The sequence below is a fragment of the Apis laboriosa genome, unplaced genomic scaffold (genome assembly GCF_014066325.1).
Source record: "Apis laboriosa isolate Shangri-la unplaced genomic scaffold, ASM1406632v1 scaffold79_cov154, whole genome shotgun sequence".
NCBI classification, from domain to species: domain Eukaryota; kingdom Metazoa; phylum Arthropoda; class Insecta; order Hymenoptera; family Apidae; genus Apis; species Apis laboriosa.
The window spans coordinates 290,845-311,416 of NW_025224475.1; the positions used below are offsets into that span (position 1 = coordinate 290,845).

The 20,572-nt window shown below is 24.1% G+C and overlaps 2 protein-coding genes across 4 annotated transcripts; one reads left to right on the forward strand and one right to left on the reverse strand.

The window, feature by feature from the left end:
- Positions 1 to 735: 735 nt before the first annotated feature.
- On the forward strand, positions 736 to 10,343 carry LOC122719515. Its single transcript, XM_043945416.1, has 13 exons — positions 736 to 1,299; positions 3,192 to 3,774; positions 4,094 to 4,375; positions 4,732 to 5,046; positions 5,126 to 5,283; positions 5,367 to 5,538; positions 5,628 to 5,939; positions 6,031 to 6,179; positions 6,251 to 7,139; positions 7,974 to 8,120; positions 8,201 to 8,291; positions 8,372 to 8,441; positions 8,551 to 10,343. The coding sequence occupies exons 2-13, from the start codon at positions 3,207 to 3,209 to the stop codon at positions 9,967 to 9,969; spliced, it is 4,572 nt and encodes a 1,523-aa protein (XP_043801351.1). The 5' UTR covers positions 736 to 1,299; positions 3,192 to 3,206; the 3' UTR covers positions 9,970 to 10,343.
- A 4,945-nt stretch (positions 10,344 to 15,288) lies between these two features.
- LOC122719482 (adenosylhomocysteinase-like 1) lies at positions 15,289 to 20,572 on the reverse strand. Of its 3 annotated transcripts, XM_043945319.1 has the most exons (11): positions 20,471 to 20,572; positions 18,797 to 18,844; positions 18,265 to 18,349; positions 17,969 to 18,162; positions 17,569 to 17,893; positions 17,355 to 17,505; positions 17,115 to 17,267; positions 16,879 to 17,044; positions 16,477 to 16,723; positions 16,278 to 16,398; positions 15,289 to 16,202 (listed from the first exon to the last, which is right to left on the reverse strand). In XM_043945319.1, the coding sequence occupies exons 1-11, from the start codon at positions 20,570 to 20,572 to the stop codon at positions 16,196 to 16,198; spliced, it is 1,599 nt and encodes a 532-aa protein (XP_043801254.1). In that variant the 3' UTR covers positions 15,289 to 16,195. The 3 variants fall into 3 exon arrangements, with proteins under 3 accessions (XP_043801254.1, XP_043801256.1, XP_043801255.1); XM_043945321.1 differs by lacking the exon at positions 18,797 to 18,844 and having other exon boundaries at positions 20,471 to 20,545; XM_043945320.1 differs by lacking the exons at positions 15,289 to 16,202; positions 16,278 to 16,398 and having other exon boundaries at positions 16,695 to 16,780.

Below are 20,572 nucleotides of genomic sequence, written 5' to 3' on the forward strand. Positions count from 1 at the left end.
ATATAAAATAGTGCAAACAAATTGTAAATATATAAATATTAAAAAAATACATTAAAAAATTATATGTGACATTATTAAAATAGTTATAAAATAAAAAAATAGTTTTCAATTAAAATGTATTCACTATCTTTATAATTTCATCATTAAAAAAAATGTTATCTTCTATAATTATGTTATGATTTTATCTCTTATAAATATATTGCATCCTTTTATTAAAAATATTATATATTTAAAAGTTGAAAATATTTTATCATTAAATATATTTTTTTTTATGTTATAATTGCTATGTAATTATTAAATTTTTTGAATCTTTCGATATTTATTATAGATCAATATTTAATAAATTTGTTATTATTAAACTTGAAATATCAAATATTCATATATATTGTTATTAAAATTCTATTATAGGATCATTACTGTTGATACATATATCAATAATAAACATTTACTATTAATAATGTTGAATTTACTTTTACTCATTAGAAATAATTAATAAATTTTATATTTGTGTTCGTTAAAAAAAATTTGTCAATATACAAATCAATATATAAATAATTTTATATTATAATTTTTATTTTTTTAAAAATATAAATATACAAATTTTAAAAAAAATATAATTGAAAAGTTAAAATCTTAATAAATTTAAAAGCGGCGCTCATTAAAAGATTGCGGTCAACAGTGGAGTCTATGCCTACATTTCCAAGAATATACTACTCGACGTCTTATGATGTCAGCCAATGTCATCCAACATTTGAAACATGTGTTTTTTATGCTTTCTATGTTCTAATATTTTCAAAATAATTATAAATTATGATTGAAAATGTTACAGAAATATTACATTTCATCAAATTAGATAATATTAAATCGTCAAATTAGATTATTTTTGTGCAAGTATTTTTGCTATGTCGTCCAATTTTCCATAAAGAATCGTTTACATGTTGGCACTACTGTTGATCGCACGTATTTTACTTAGAATGTACATCATTTATTCCTGGTCCCTCTGGGCGAATGTAAACAGAATTTTTTCGCAAATATGAAGTGACACGGCCGATCTATGCGGCTACGATTCGTGCATGGAAACTGTAATTTGTAATATCGTGTCGACCGTTTTAGCATTTTATAAGACCTCAAATATTAGTTTTAAACGCGTTACGGTAACCAGAAGATATACCTAGCGAATAAAACGGGTTTACGTTCGACCGCCCGTAATGTAAGTTCAGTGAAATAGTGTGGAGACGGTTTATAATACATGGAAGTGCAATGAGGGATCTGCAGAAATTCGTTGACTGCTTGCTGACGGTAAGTACTCCGAAACGAATGGTACTAGCGAACAACTGCTTTGGACTTTCCCAACTCTCACAAAATATGTCGTATTGGTCGATTTCTCCATAAAATAAGCTTGCACATTTTAATTACCTAATTTTCCTGTTAATCGAATACATATTTTCTATACACTAGAATATACTACAAATTTTCATATATACATGATAGATAAATCTTGTTACATACTTTCATGTGTTCCTGCATATATGTATGTCTTATATTAGACTAGCATTTGTGAAATCACACACAATTTAACATACAATCACACAGAGACATATACGTGCAACAAGACAGAATATAAGGTACGGATATCATGAAACGCATTAGGTTGTGGATATAGTGAATATTCGTAAATAAACGATTTTGATAGTTTTACCTAAATATACATTTCAAATAACTATAAAAATATTCCATATCTTTTAAAATGACTTTACCGTATTGCACTAAATAATTTGTGTAAGAATGATATATATTATATATAAGTGTATGTATATATGTATATGTGTATATATATATATATATATATATATATATATTTCTTTTTTCTCTTCAGTTATACTATAACTGTGATGACTGTGATGATTATATTTTCAAGTTATCTTCAAATTTTTCTATTATCCCGATAATTATTCCTCTAATAAATAATAACAATAATAATATATAATTAATAAAATCTTTCGAAAAATTGCCTATTATTAATTTTCATTTTATTCATTGTTTTATTAATTGATTTAATTAGAATTATTATATTTTAATATTTTTAAATAATAAAACTTTTTTTCACAATATTTAAATAATAGAATTTATTTATTTTTTTATTGCTATTTTTAATTTGCTATTTAAAATTGCTATTTTTTTATATAGATTTTTTTATTTATTTAATTAAATTATAAATTAAAACATATATTGTAAAAATAATAATAGTTTATTTAAAAATACAATTTTTAAGTTTTGTTTTATGTATAATATATCAAATAATTGTATTAAATTTATTTAATGAATAATTCATTCTATATTCTTGAATAAATTATCCATACAAGTTATTTTTTTGATTTTCGTTTCTCCATTCAATTTTCATTTATAATATCATAGTACATAAAAATATTATTCAATACATTTCATAACTAAAATGTAAATTGTATATTTATATTATTGTATTATTGTAATTATATAATTCTAATTTTATCTTATTTTATAATTCTAAAATTATAATTCTATTAATTTTAGAATTATAACTCTTATTAATTTTAGAATTATAATTCTAAAATTTTTTTATAATGTTATATGTATTTTTATAATGTATTTTTTTTATAATGTTTTTCTATAATTTCTTACATAAATATTTTTATTTTGTTACTTAGTATTAATATAACTATCTAATGTATATATATATAGAAGTTATAGAAGAAAAGATAAATATCATAAGGAATCATTGAAAATATAATATTTAAAAATTATTACTTCTTCTAATTTGAACTTTGTGACTTCAAATTAATTAGAAATATATCTCATCTCACTATATTATATAAATAATAATGATAAAAGATAGATGGAATTATTGGAAACAATATGAAAATCTAGAAATGATATGTCATGACCTCTAATTTACTAGTAATATATTTTATCTTATTAATTGTAGACTCTTATATTTAATTTCTAGAGTACAAAAATTCAGTTATAACTCAGCTTTGAAATTGTTGCATTGCACTTTAAAATATTTCATCTTTTATTGAATTATTTTAATATAATATTAAATTTGTATTTCTACTATTAATTTTAATTGATGAGATATGTTAAAATATATAGTTTAATCATCTTATATATTATAATGAAAATTATATTTTTATTTTAATTATATTTTTTTTCAGTGATGGGAGCACAAGATGTCTTCAAACATAGCAGATCCCAACAAATTTCAAGAAGAAATGTTTTTAAAATCAAGTTTTAAAAATATATTAAGCCATGATGATGTTATTAGATATCCAATTGCAAAAAAAATGACAGAAACTCTGTGCTATAATTTAAAGAAATGTGAAAATAATATTATATATGTACCAAGAAATAACATTCTTTCCCAAAAGATAGACATTAATTGGATGCAAGATAATCCATGTGACACAACTGAATTTTCAGAAACTAAGTATTCATCTGATATATGTTTAGTTAATCATTGTATGTTAAGTAAGGATGTTAATTTTAATTGTAATTGTAATATAATGCATTATCAACAACATAAACAAATTTCACAAAATTATATGTATTTTATATATAATTTATGGAGAATTAGAACAAATAAAAGTTTGCCATTATTGATTACAAACAGAGTTGGTACACAGTGGAGGAATTGCTTCTGGAGAATATTTTTAATTCCTTTTATTATTTTATTATTATGTACAACAATATGTAATGCAGATCCTAATCAATGTGCAGTTGGTCTAACAACACCTGGAAGTAAGTAAAAAAAAATAATTTTAAATTTTTTACTTAAAAATACATATAATTATATATTTATAAACTTAAATTTTTCATTTTTTTTGAAGTATTTGTAACTTTCTATTACAGTTGAATCTATATATAATAGTATCTTTCTTCTTTTGGAATTCTAATGTTGGTGCTAAATTTTAATATACTAAATATACAATATAAGTTAAAATTTAAAGTAAAATCATTGTATATTTTATTAGATATTTGATGTAAAATATGAATTGTAAAATAATTTGTAATGAACATTTTTAATTTAAATTTATAAATAATATATTATCTTATTAAGGAACTTGGCCACAAGGTGATATTGTTCTTGAATATGGTCAACCTTTGAGAATACTTTGTATACTGGATGAATTTTCTGGAAAAAATGCTTCAGATCTTGTTTTCTTTCGTAACCAAAAAGAAATGGAACCACAATTTATTAAGATTATAAATGAAACTACAATATCATTGGATGTTGAGAAACCTCCACCTGCAGAAGATATGTATTACTGTAGATTAAGATTACAAAATAATCGCAGTAAGCAACTAGAAGCAGTTTGTTTGAATAAAGTTGTGGTTGGTTGTAAGTATTTTTTTTTTAATTCTAAAGATTAATTATTTTTATAAATAAAAAAAATTATAATTAATATAGTATATAGCTTCTTATTAAGATAGATCATTAATATAAACTTATCAGAATAGGCTAAAAGTATTTCATGAATACAAAAGTGAGCATTCAATGTCTGCTTTCATAAGGATTATATCATTTAATGTGTTTTGTATCTTGGAATTCATATTTGACTGTCATTTAAGATAAGATTATAAATACAAAAAACTTTTATACAAAAGAGTTATTTATAAATATATATATTCTTAGTATAGTATTTTTTAGAATTTGAAAAAGGAATATATAATAATTTATTTACTAATTATTAATAGTTAAACCTCAAGAACCACAAAACTTTAGTTGTGTATCTTATAATTGGGAAAATATGATATGCTCATGGGAACCTATCCAAAACTATGTTACAACAACACATACACTTGTATTTAAATTACCGGGAAGAGCAGGAGGTAGAAAATTATATCCATGTCCAAAACAAGAAAAAGATGAAAAACGAAATATGTGTTTGTGGGATACATCTACTAATCCAATTTATCGACAACCATATGAATATTATACATTTATATTGAATGTAAATAATGTTCTTGGAAACAGCAGTTTTACATATAAATTTCATCATTTTGCTCATGGTTTGTATTTTTTTTATTTAATTTTGATTAATAATAAATAATTTTATTATAATTTACAACATTATTTAAATTTTTTTAGTTATTCCTGCAAAACCAGCTAATCTATCAGTTATTAATAAAACATCTGATAGTGCATTATTGCACTGGAGTGTGCCTTATCCAATGCAAAATTTTCCACCTGGATTATATCATAGAATCATGTATCAAAATCAATGGGATCATCAAAAAGTTTGGCAGGTAAATTTAAAAATCTTTATTTGTATTACAATACAATATGTTTGAAAATGTGATATATTCCCCACTAATAATGAATATATTAGGTAATCAATATTACAAATGATATTCACTTGGATAGAAGAAATTATAATCTTACTGGATTAGAATATGCAAACACTGCATATGATGTACGAGTTTTCATGAAAAGTGCTGTCGCGACTGGAGAAGACAAATGGAGTAACTTTAGTGACGTTACTTTTAGGACACCACCAAGATGTAAGTTGTATTTCTTGTAATTTTAATTTTAGGTATTGTTAGGTATTTCTCGAAATATTTTTTATATTCTTATATATTTGATATTTTAGTACCTGGCCGTCCTCCAAAAACCGATATTGGAAGCTTTGAAATAGCAGAGAACAGTGCTAGTAGGGACGTATATTTGTACTGGCAAGCTATACCACAGTATTTAGAAAATGGTGATTCTTTCAAGTATGAAATTGTTCATGTAGAAGAAAATGGAAGAAAATTATCACTTGTGCCGAATGAAACTACGAGAACATATGCTAAATTTAAAGGAATTAAAATACATTCTAATTATAGATTCGAAATTGTTACAACAAACATTGTTGGAGCGAATAAAAAACGTGCTAAAATTTTTGTACCTAGTCAATACGAAAGTAAGATTATTAAAAAATAGAAAAAATAAAGATTTATGATATATAATTCATGTATACATTGTAAATGAATAATAATGTGTTTATATTACAGTACCACAAGAACCTGTAGCATTTACAAAAATTGCATTTGATGGAGGTCTATATGAATTATCATGGAAACCACCTAATATGAATAGAGAAATCGTAAATTATACAATTTTTTGGTGTGATAATGAACGCGATCGTCCTTATCAGTGTAATGTATGTATTTGTTGACAATTTCGTTAATAAAAAAAAAAAGAAAAATAGAATACTAGAATTGATGATTACAGGGTTATCTAGATTGGGTACATGTATCAAAAAATACAACAATTTATAATATGACAGTACCAGACCCCGATAAAGTATACCAATTTGCAATTTCTGCAAATACGAATAAAGGTAGCAGCGGTATGGTATGGGCATCATGTACTGTAATACATAACAAAGTTGTTGGAAAGATGAAGTCTGTATGGATAAATCGAATTGGTTCGGATTTTATTGAAGTTGGTTGGAAATTAGATTGTTCGGATCGCATTGGAATAGTAGAAGGATTTAATATTTATTATTGTCCTATTGTTTCGCCATATAATCTGAATTGTAAAGGTCCAAAACTTAATACAACGATAAAAGCCGATCCTCATACCATTCATGGCATCGTGAACAATTTAAAACCATATACAACATATATGTTAGCTGTTGCTGTTTTAACTAAAAGTGGAGAAGGATTGCATAGTGATCCTTTATATAATACAACACTTGAAGCTGCACCAACAACTCCACCACAGGATGTAAGAATTATTAATGTGACAAATACGACAATGTACATTACTTGGAAACCACCAGAAGCAATGAATGGCGTATTGCGTTATTATGAGGTTTATTATAACGATCACATGCAAAAAGTTGAAGAAGCAAATCATATTGAATTAAAAGGCCTATTAGCACATACGAATTATAGTATTAGCATAGCAGCATGTACTGTGTCTTGTAGTATAAAATCGCCTACAATTTCTAAGATTACGAAAATCGGAGTACCGGGAATAGTGAATATACGTAACGTACGCTTTATGAATTCAAGCCAAGTGATTGTTACTTGGAATAAACCCGAATATTCTGCTGGATATTTGAATTATTATGAAATATTAAGTGACGGTGAAATACAAAATAGTACTAGAACAGGTAATATTTTAACAAATATTTAGAAATTAGTAAATAAATTAGAATATTTTTTTTAATGCATTATATAATTTTTTATTCATTTTTTTCAATCATATTGCCATAGAACAAAAAAATTTATTTACAAAAACTTATCGTTATCGAATGTATAACAAATAATAACAACAGTAACAATAATAATTTTGAAAATATTTTATAAAATCATCTTATTTTTAAAAGTATTCGTAAATAAAAATATATATAAATAAGTATATTTTTTAGTAATAAGTATATTTAGAATAAATATAAATATAAGATATATTAAATAAATATATTTTTTTCTTATTACAGAGAACATTAAAACAAATTCAAAAATATAGTATTTTTATTTATATTATAATAAATTTTTTTTTATTCATATTATAATATATTTATAGTAATAAAAATAATACTATTTTGATTTACATTTTGATTTATTTTAAATGGTGTAAACATAATTTGAATTAGCTTAAATTAAATTACTTATGAATAATTCAATAGAACTTTATTTGAAAACGATTATTTTTGTTCTGAAAGATTACATTTATTATATGTTTATATATAAATTATATAGGAATTTTTCTTGCATTTATGAAAAATTGATACAATTTTTTTATAATAAAAATACATTTCTGCAGAAGATTGTTTTGTAATTGTTAAAAAATGCAATTTTTTAAATATTTATTATCACTATTTGTTATACATTCTTAACTTCTTTTTGCTATATGACCATAAATAATTGAAATATCATATAAAAAGAATTTTTTCATTCATTTTTTAATATTAATAAAATTATTTTATCATTAATAAATATTTCAGAGGCTCAGATACCTATTTCTGATTGTAAAACTCTAGGACAAGAAAGATTATATCAGTTTCGTGTAAGAGCTGTTAATATTGCATCAGATAATACACATTTAAAAGGTCCTTGGTCTGAACCTGGTGAAGGAAACTGTTATAGTGATGGTAAATATAAAATCAATTTTTTCTTTCTTTGGATAATTTTTTAATTAAAATAGTTACATAATAATTATATTATATTATAGGGCCATCATTCAGTGTATGGGTTATAATATGGGTAATAGGAGGTATTAGTATTGTAGCATTTCTTCTTTGTCTTGCACATGTATCAAAAAGGTATGAATAATTCTTCATTAAATACTGAATATTTTGTAAAATAAATTTTCTTATTTATATATATTTTTCGTCTGTTATAGAATGTGGTTGAAATGTAAAGCTATGCAAGATGTCGAAGTTAAATTACCACCAGGATTAGCACCAAATATGGTACTGTGTATAAAAATAAATTGATTATCTCATCATATGCACATTAAAAGATTTATATTTATTATTTATATTTTGAAATATTTAAACATTTCAAATATTTTTATTATAGAAACTTCTTCAAAAAGTGGGTGAACAACATATACGACAATCTTCTGCTGATTCAAGTGGTTGCTCAAGCGGGCAAGAATCTGTTACCTCTTCGCTAACATCAGACTCTCAAGTTTCAAGTGATAGTGGTACAGAGATAGATCCGATGCCGGTATCGCCCAATAAATTACTCGAAACTCTACCAGCTTGGGAATCTTCGAGTCTTCGCCAAAGAAATGTTGGAATTACTAAACCATTTACGGAAACAGCACGGTGGGAATCATACGTGAAAGTTACAAAATCTGGAGAACCTATCATTGGAGACACATTATCTTTGGCACGATCTACACCTAATTTAACTGATAGTACAGGTTATACAACTTCACAACATACTTGGTCTTCGACTGGTTATATTAGTATGCCATCATCAGAAGAATTATCTAGTAATCCAAGCCCTGTTCCTAAAGAAACTTCAACTGCAGGTGGCTATAGCATTATAGGAACAGTTCCTAAGTCTATAAAATCGAAGTCAGAAGATGATAGTGATTTAACTGAATCCACTGCAGATACATTAATATCTACCAAGCCAGAATCTAAATCTACAAATCCATACATTACTTTGGCATCTTTAGAACAGAAACAAAAAGATAAAAAAAATATTGATACTTTACACGATCTAGATGAATTAACGTTTATTGAATCGAACAAATCAAAATTAGAATCTTTGACTTCGTTTTCACCTTCTGACAAAGCTTCTAAACCATATGTGCAAACAGGTTTAATTGATCCATTGAAGAAGCCATTTTCCCTAAGCAACATTGATGGTACAAGAAGCACAACAATGTCTACACCATTCGCAGCTACATCTTTAACTGACTCATGCAATAAACCATTTGTTTCCTCTTTTGTAAGTCCAACTACTACTTCAGCATCTACGCTCGATACATCATCGAAACCTTATGTTTCCGTATCATCGATTTCTGAAGTTTCAAAGAAACCAAATCTTCAAACAGTTACTTTAGAGTCTTCACAGAAGACCACTGTGCCTCAAACTTCAACAACTGATGGTTCTCAACCATATGTTCGTGCAAGTTCTGTATTTCAAATGCTACAACAAAGAGGAAAATCAGATACTCCTATTTCAGAAGTGATAGATGAAACAGAAGAGGATGTTACCACTGTATATCCTCTGTGTTGGCAAACAAGTGGTACAAAGCCTAGCTCGAAGTTAGACGCAGATAAATCAATTATTACGACTAAACAGAGTACTGGATATGTTACCATAGCAGAGAATCCAAAGCTAGATCAACATAGAACGTCGACGTTGTCATCATCATATGTGCAACATGAAAGGTTTGAGAAGCCACTGCCACAAAGTACTACTGGACAGTCAGATGAACAATACAGTAAAGTGACTGTTGTGCCAAGTACTATTCAATAAAAAGGAAAAGGTGCAAATATATCAATTGTGGCAGTGTAGCTTGTGTATTTTATTACTTTGTGTAAACTTTTTTCAATGTAGGAACATTTTTCAATGAACAATGATGGTGCAATACGATTTCACGTTTGTAGGTGCTTTCAAAAGGTAATGGAACTTAAATCCTACATTGGTTTTTACAGATATAGTATTTAGGTTGAAGGCCTGATAAATACTAAATTGGAACACAAAACGTGCATCCTAAAAGATATATCGCGATATTTTATCAACATGTATCAATGTGTTTAAAATTTTAGTATTTTCTAGGATTCTTCACAAGATAGCATGATTCGATATTGAATCAATGGCTGAAACAAGAAAAAAAAAAAAAAGAAAAATTAAAAATAGAAATTGAAGAATGTATGTAAAACTATATATTCGGTATAAGGATACATCGAATATGAAACACCCTCATTTGTGAAAGTATGTATAAAATGAATTTTTTTTTGTATCATATATTATCATACAATGTGATTTGAAGATCACTAGCAACGCCATAGAATAAGAATTTAGAGTAAGAATTATAAATAAATTATGTGGCATACATTTATCGACAAACAACTCATAGTTGTCTGAACAATCAAATTTTTCGCTATCTATAGTAGTATAATAATTTTCACTGTAGAGAGATTGTTATTTAATCATTGTGAAGCTTTTAATCGACTCTGTATAGTAATATTAACATTTCGAAATACGTTCAAAACAACGATTTGAAAAATTTCAAAAATGTTTTCGTTACGAATTATTTTATAACATAAATTATCGATATATGTAAATGCATTCTTTCGCTCTATCGTGCATAGTAATAACATGTATATCGATCAATTTTTTCTTTTTTAATCTCAATGAAATTTGAAAATTATACATTTATAGGAACAAATATTTTTATTGTTCCAATAAACAAATATTCATAATCAATTGAGAAAGTATTTGCAATTATAAATTACTTATAAAATGTTAAAATATTAAAAAGTTGCTAATTTCTATCTCTTTTAAAACTAAAAGAAAGAGATAAGAATTGATATTTTTTTGAATCATTAGTTTGTTAAACTCGTATATTATGTACAAAAACTATATCAACTTTTTTGTTAAATTACATTCGTATGCGCAATTTGTTTATCTGTATATAATTTACAAATTGTTCCTGTAGTACCTTACTAACGCTAGCAATGATTGACAGAAAGTACGCAGTAAAACGAAAACTATTAACAAGTACAGGGTCAAAGATAATAAGATAAGAAAAAGTTAATCAAATTGCAGTTTTGAAACTAATTAAATTTTTGCATGTTTCTTACATATTTTGTTATCGATTGAAAATATTTAAATAATTAAAAATAACATAATTTTTTATATTTTAAATATCATTGCTGACTGTATTAAAATCTTTTAATGAAATTTTCATATCTTTTAAATAAAAGAAATATATAATTTTTAGATCAATTTCATTTGGTAAATAAATTGTTTTTAAATTTTTGGTAAAAATCATTTTAAGAGATAAAATCATTTATATAAATATTTCAAACAAATTGTCAGTCAGCAATGCAAAATAAAGATATTTTGAAATAAATATTATAAGCAGCTCATTTTGCAAAAATTTTAAGGAACTATGCAATGCCATTAAAACATTATGTTAAAAAGAGCAAGATTATATATATATATATACACATACATATATATGCATAATACCTTAAGCTAGTCATTGATGGGGTACATGAGTTTTTACAGGCCTTTTTTAATGATTTATACTTTACGAATGATTATTGAATGGTTTTTTTAACCGAACTTCGATTCTTCATTAATGATTTTGTTAAAATATTGTTAATTTGTTAATTTGTTAATAACTATCGACATATCATTTGATGCTAAACTATACAAATTGAAATATATCATTTAATGTATTAATTACTGTTTTGCAAATTATCGAAGAATTTTTATATAGATTATATTATCAAATATAGAAAGAATGATATACAGAGTGAATCAGAAATATATGTGAAACTATTAATTTTATGTAAAAAAATAAGTTAAAAATATAGAATAAAAATTTTTCATTTGAAATTTCGTTTTCGAATAAATTAAAATAAGTACTTGAAAATTTTTCGAATTTGATTTATTCGAACTTAAAGTCTTAAATGAAAAAAATTTATTTTATATTTTCAACTTATGTAAAATCAACTTTTCATATTCTGAGTCACTTTATAAAAAAATAGCAAAAGAGAAAAATTTTTTTTTCTTTTTATTTTCTATAATATACGAACAATTATTTACGATTGCATAAGATCGTATTTTGCCTCATATCGAACAATTGAATAATTAAATTCTAGCATACTATATATATATATATATATATATATCAGTACAAAAAAGGCCTGGGAGGATTTTTGCAGTAATTATTTCACAAGCTCAAACAAGTTTTACCGATCTTGTTAAGTTATAACTTGTAAAAGTTATATTCGTTAAAATGTAGAAAAAAAGAAGATAAAGATTATATAATAAAATATTGTTTGAACTTATGAAATATTATTCAATGAGTGTCACGGATGAATTTGATAATCTGTGGTACTTTCTTTGGAGCGAGCTTACATATACTCGTATGTTATTGTTGTTACTAAGAGAAAAGCCGCTAATATTTAATGAATTGCGTGTAACCTGTAAAAAATACTACTTAGTTCATAAAAATATTAAAAAGATAAAATTAAAAAAGGATTAAGAAAAAACAATTAAATGACGATGAATAATAAATACGTTTGGTGCGTCATGAATGCATTGGATTTATTTTTACATTCGGAAAGATAGATATTTTTATCTTTCATATACAGAAAATTATTGTCCATCCAACAAGGATCTTTTATTATACAAAAGAATGAAAAATAAAGTAAAAAAATAAAAAGTAAATAAACAAATAAAGTTATACATTAATATATCGCTATCTTTGTAAAAACAAAAAGTAAAATGCACGAATGCACGCAAGATTTTGAGATATGCTCATTAAAATAAATATTTTTCATGGTAAAGGCTTCTAGATTGATTTAGAAAGTAAATAAACGCATCTACTTTGTTAGATTTTACATGTCTTCATTGTATATATAATATATCTATTATTATCTATTTTTGTTACATATTTATAAATGAAAAAGAATTACTTTATTGCACACTATAAATATATATACATATATATATGTATATATTATATACATATATATATATATATATTCTGTCTATATATAGTTTAAAAATTTTAAACGATAGATTTGTGGTGTGAACGATTTATATATATAATAAATATAACATATATATATGATATATAACATATAATATAATATGTATATATATATGTATGTATATATATTATATTATATTATATTATATATATGAATTTATAAAGATATATAAAAGATATATCAATGATTTATGTGACACGTATAAGACATTTCTATTATTAAACATTTACCCTATTAATTTGCCTTGCGGAAAACAGGCATATATAAAACACGTATATTCTTTTTTTCTCAATTTTTTTTTATGTAGTCAAACAGAGTATAATTTAGTTAAATAGCTTTTTAAGATGTTTATAATTTTTATATTATATATCTTCATCGATATTACGGGAGCTCAGTGTTATAGTAAATTGGCAATTTGATTAAATTAAAAAAAATTGATAAAATTAATTGGTATAAATATATTTTATACAATGTAAAGCAATCTTAGTGCAATGATTCACAATGTAATCAATTTTTGTAAATATCATTAAGTGATTTTTCTTTTTCATATATAACGTAATTGTATTGAAATGTTATTATATAAAACATAATTAATTTCATGAATTATGTTTTTATATGGACTCCCTGATTGTAGATTTTTTCTTCTTAATGTATATTTAGAATGCAATGAATTGTTGATACAAATTATCAGATTTTCATTAAAATATTTGTTGTTAAAATATTGAAAGGAAAGTGTTCAAAATTTCACTTTACGTATTTTACACGTGCCTGTTTGTTTCTGTGGAAATTAAAAATTTCAATTATTTGCAATAATTATCTTGTTCTTAAGTAACATTAATGTTTGTAAATGAAATAAATTTTAGTTTCAATGACAATTAGTATTGTAAAATTATGAAAATGTCTTTTTGCAGAAATATGCAGACACCGCGATAATAACTATACTAATATTAGTCATGGAATACTGTAATCTTGTAATCTCTTTCAAAATAAATTATAATTATAAATGAATTTTAAAATTTAATATATTAGAATAATAGTTAAATTTTATGTAATTAAGGAAATAATTTCTTAACAAGGAAATAATTTCTTTTTTATTAATCAAAGAATCTAAAAAATAATTTTAAGAGTATTCCAAGATTAATAAACTGATTCATGATAATTTACATCGAGCTAATTATATTAGTTTAATAAGATCTTGTACAGAGTATTGTAAAATATATTTTTACTACATTTTTTTGGTTTTATTATTTATTTCTTTATAACATAAAATTGTGTTTTAAGTTCGTTTTTTTTATAGATCGCTGCTATTATGCCATTATGTATGCCATGCCGTTGAACCTTGCCATTTATTTAGGTTCATTTTTAAGATTAATCCCAAAGTTGTTTTGTTTTTCAATACTCATATATTGATCGCGAGTAAAGAAATCTTGTAAAACTTTATCTTTCAATTGATGCTGTTAATAAGTACTTTAGAAGCTATTACTTTATAATATTATACTGAAATATATAACATTTATATCGACGTGATGTATTTTACTTATTAAATCTACTACTACTATATATTCCTTGTTTTTAATTTATGATATTAATAATTTTTTATATTAATGAAAAACAAAATTTAAAATCAAAAATCAAATCAATATATTTTTTATTTATTCTATAAAATTTAATATTTTAATAAATATTTCTATTATTTTTTATATATAAAATAATAATTAATATCATATTATAATAAAAGTATATGAAAAAGTATTATATATTTCTGTCTATTTTTGTAACAGTTTATTATTTTTATGTGTGTAAAGTCTTTATTTAGTTTTCGTTATGTTAAAATATTAATTTTTCACATTTTTCTTTTACTATGATTATATCTATTTAAATTGAAAACAATTTATTTTTTTTAAACAATTAAATTTTTATCAATTATAATTTTCATAGAAATATAAAAATAAATCACATTTTTTTAAATCACATACTTATATTTTAAATTTTATATTTAAAAAATAAGAATTTTATTTTCTATAAAATATAATAAAAAGGTAAAATCAAGATAAACACATGATTCAAGGCATCATAAACGTTTATTTCATTTCTATTTTTCCATTATTTTCTATCGACGGATGATATGACCAATTATAAAAGGATTAATTTTTTTCTAATTCTTCTTAAATAATTATGTACATAGTTTTATCTGCTTTATTTTTACAATTTCATCTTTTTTTTCAATAACAAAATCAGAAATACTAAATTCAAGTATACATGATTGCGGTAACCAATTGTGAACAATTACTAGATTTAGTTATAAAGACATAAACTCATCAGAAGATATGTCATTGTATTTCAATTCATTAATATTCATTAATATCTTGTAATATTTTGTAATTGTAATAAATTCTCTATATATATGTACATATCTTCAATGTTACCAAATATTGTTCAAAATGCAGAATGTAACATCTAATACATCAAAAATAATCTCAATGAAAATTTCTAAATAATTACATAATCTATAGCATTAAATATACTTTACGTATACAGATCTTTACAGCAAACATTTTTTTAAATTATTTTTGTAAAAACTGCATTTAGCAAACTTGTACTTTAATTCGAATGAACAACTGCACATATATTTCTAAATGCACAAATCATAAATTAATAAGTTCTATACACTTTTGAATGTTAATTAAATATATATATTTATATATAATTAATTATTGATTATTGTAATGGGAGGCAATATTTTGGTAGAATTAATATGTATATATCTTTTTGAAATATAAAGAAAATATTTTTTTAAAATAATAAAATAAAATATTAATGATAACATGAAACCTTGTTATATGTTTCTATTAATTTAGACGAAATTAATAGAAAAGATTTTAATAAAATGAGGCAGCTATTTTTTAATACTTATAAACATAAATTTCAAATATTGCATATACTATGCCATATCACTTATCCATATATTTTTAATAGCTGAAATAAATTAAAATAATTTTAAATAAATAAACTTAAATAATAATATTAGGAGATGTATAAAATAATACATACCGGTAATAATTAGGCTTAAAAGGTCCAGCCTTATTAAGTCCCATATATTTGGCTTGTTCATCCGTTAACTCCGTTAAGTGCGCATCAAATGTCGGTAAATGTAATGATGCCACATATTCGTCTATTGAATAGTATTATTGTATTACAGTTTATACATTGATGCAATGCTTAATGAAACACAAAGATATTTTATACTTACCCATTTTTTTTGGTAACAGATAAACGTCACTTTTATACCGTCCTGGAGGTGCATTGAAAAGTTCAATCAGTGCTAATGCTTGGGTAGCAGCTGTAATCGACACAACAAACGAAGGAATACTGGAACAAGACAAGTTGACTAACCGGCCTTCTGCTAATAATACGATGCGCTTTCCATCTGGCCAGATAACATGATCCACTTGAGACCTTACTTTTTCCCAAGTTAAATCGGGCGTGCGTAAACTGTTCTGTTAAGAACATATTAAAGGAGTCTTAATGTTTTACCAATATATTTCTTTTTTGTTCTGAAATATAAGAAATACGAATTTTTCCCTACACTCTAGTTGAAAATCTAATCGAATTTTAGAAGAATTAACTATAGATTGTTAGAATTTGAACGTACAATATCTATTTCGGTATTACTGTGTCCCATATTGCACACTACACAGCCATTTTTCATTTTATCCATGTGTTCACGCGTAACTACATTTTTATTGCCAGTTGCGGTAATAACGATGTCTACATTTCGAATAACTTCATTTAATTTCATTACTCTAAAACCATCCATACTGTAAATAATACATGTATGAATAATCAAAGTTTACATGATATATTTTTATTTTGTTTCAGATTATCTACCTTGCTTGTAAAGCACAAATTGGATCGATTTCAGTTATATAAACAATACATCCCAAACCTTTAAGAGCTTGACAACAACCTTTACCAACTTCACCATAGCCACAAATTACAACCTGTTTTCCACCAAACATAATATCTGTGGATCTTTTCAAACTACAATAAGATACATTAATAAATATAATTAATGGTAGAATTTCAGTGCATTTCAACATTTCGATAATTGATGTTTAATTAATTTACCTATCAATAATACTTTCGCGGCAGCTATAAAGATTATCAAATTTGGTTTTTGTTACACTATCATTAACATTCATGGCAGGAACAGATAATTTTCCTGCTTTTGATAATTGATATAATCTATGTACACCTGTTACGCTCTCTTCGACGATTCCTAAAAATTAACATTATTATTATTATTATCTATTTTATTGTAAAAAAAAAATGATAGACAAACCTTGAATCATCTTAAACATAGCATTATATTTTTTGAGCATTAAATGTGTTGCATCTCCACCATCATCTAATATCATATTAGGCTGCCAATTTTCAGCAGCTACACATTTATCAATACACCACCAAAAATCTTCTTCTGTTTCACCACGCCAAGCGAAAATTGGATAGCCAGCATGAGCAAGGGCAGCAGCCACTTCATTTTGAGTAGAATATATATTACATGCTGCCCATCTAACTTGTGCTCCCAAATGAACTAAAGTTTCAATAAGAACAGCAGTTTGAGCATTGATATGAGTGCATCCCACAATTTTAGCATTTTTCAATGGCTGTTTAAAATAATTTTTTATTATATATATTAATATCAATTAACTTTTTGTTTTTATTGCAGATAATTTATATACCTTATCTTCGGCAGCGCGCTTACGAAGTGCCATAATTCCCGGCATTTCTTGTTCTGCTATTTCTATCTCTCTTCTACCAAATGCATGTTGATTAATATTGCGTACACAAAAATCTATAAAACCATTCTCTGTTTTTTGAATTTTTTCTCGAGGTGATACATCATCTTCATCTGATGAACTTGCTGTATAAGATGCTAATATAATAGAAAAATAAATTTATTATATTAATAAAAATTAAAAATTAATAATAATTTTTTTTAATTATAGATACAATATAAAAATGAATGCATTCATACCAGAACTGTAACTATCTGTGCTACTAGCTGACAAAGAGCGACTGCGATAACGACTGGACTTTTTCAAGGCTCCGGACTTAGAATCCTAAACATTTAAAAGATTAAATCATATATCATTATAAAATTATGAATATTTTATCTCAAAAAGGGCTGCAATAGATGGAAATAGACTACAAACATAAAAATGTAAATGAAGCTATTTTATTTGATAGAATGGACACAGTTTAATATAGACGAAATTTAATAATTTTTTCTATATATATTTCTTATATATATATATTTATATTACTTATATTACTTTATTAGACTAATACAATAAATGAATGAATTATTCATAACTTCAATTATATTTTAGAGAAAAGTCGTCTTATTATCCTGTGTTATTTGATGAGAGGACAAAATGATAAATCCATTGGCACATATCATATTTATGTAATCATAGGGATTAAAGCAGCCCTGAGGAAATTATAAGGATTGCTTTATGGAAAGGAATACAAGTTTACTTGTTTTGTACACGTATATTCTTACTTACTAATTTTGTTCTCGCGCCGTGAAAGGCACTATTTGATGCCTCTAAGCTCTGAAATCACAACAACCACCATTTCATAATTCAAATTGGGTCAAATTTTTATAATACAGTCCGTAGTTTGGTACAAAGCTCCCAAAGGTTGTATTTGTATGTAAAATTCAAATTACATAAAATATCAGTTTTATGTATGTAAAGATCTCCCTTTTTAGTTTATAATTATTCCTCATATATTTATTTATTACACTCATTTGTTCTATAATGCTAATTGTGCCACGCCTATATGGTATATTTAGGCTTATAATGAGCGATGAATGAGTGATTGGTACCGAACCTACGGACTACTGTGTGAATAATGCTCTATATGTAAAATAATATAAGCGCCCTGATAGTAGGTACTATGTATGCATGCAAATCATTTTTTAATTCTTGCATTATCAAAGTAAAAATTATAAATACATTATGTACCAAATTCATCAATGATTTAAAATCATTCAAGATATTAAAAGATATATATATATATATATATATTTATCATAATACAATTAAAATTATAAAGTATAATAGCATAATATAAGGAAAAAAATATATATATAAAATATAAAAGAATTAAATATTTTTTTGTGTTTTTTTGGTACAAAAAGAGATATATAAAAAAAGAGATATAATTAAAAGAAAATATATTAAAAAACGTTAAAAATCTTTTATTTTTTAAATTTCATTAAAATAATAATGAATAATAATAAATTTTCTATTTTTATATTATTTTATTTTATAAATAAATAAAAAAAATAATATAAAAAATTTTCAATTATATGAAACATTTTTATTTTGAAATATAAAATATCAATAAAGTATATAAAACAAAGCAAAGAAGAAAGATACAGTAATTGTTTCTTATTGTCTCAACAACTGGTCTTATGTATATGAATTATTTACAAGTTTCATATCAATTACCATAAAATTATTTCTATATTGTGTAACATTAATGAAGTGTTAATTATAATAGTTTTTTAAAAAATATGTTTGTGAGTCAAAAGTTATAAATTATTTTTTTTATTATTCTTATGATTATACATTTAAAATAAAAATTTCAAATAACATTTTATACTTATTGGCATCATATGATTAATAAATTTTAAAATTTTAAAATTAAAATTAAATTTAAAAATTATTTTTAGTAATAAATTTATGAAATTTTTTCATAATGAAATGTAATTTGCAATAACAATAGGTGGAAGTTATTTGTTTGACAATAAACAGAAAGTATATATAAGACCATACATCAATTAATACCATGTGTTGCATTACATAATAGCAACATGTGGTCATAAGACTTGAAAGGGTTGGGCTAAGATGTGACAAAAAAAACAAAACACATGTTAAAAGAGATAAAGGTAAATCGAAGGTTTTAAATAAATAATTTATAAAATAGAAAGATAAAAACAATAACGAAAATAAAATTCACTAATATACTATCCTTTTATTTTCTACAACAATTATATAAATTAAAAAGAATATATATTTTATTTTTTATAAATAATTTAATTAATTAAAAATTTAGTACGGCGGTAAAATACAATACTCATGTAATATATTATCATGATTTTATATTATTATAATTCAAGTTAAAATAATTCATTTGTTTAATTATATAGGTGACAGAATTTTTAAATTTACCTTGTTGTTTGATGCTGGATCAGTGACAGGACCATCAGTAACGGTATTTCTAGCCTCTTTTCCTGACGACGTACTATTCACAGCATCCCCGCTGTCAGCCAT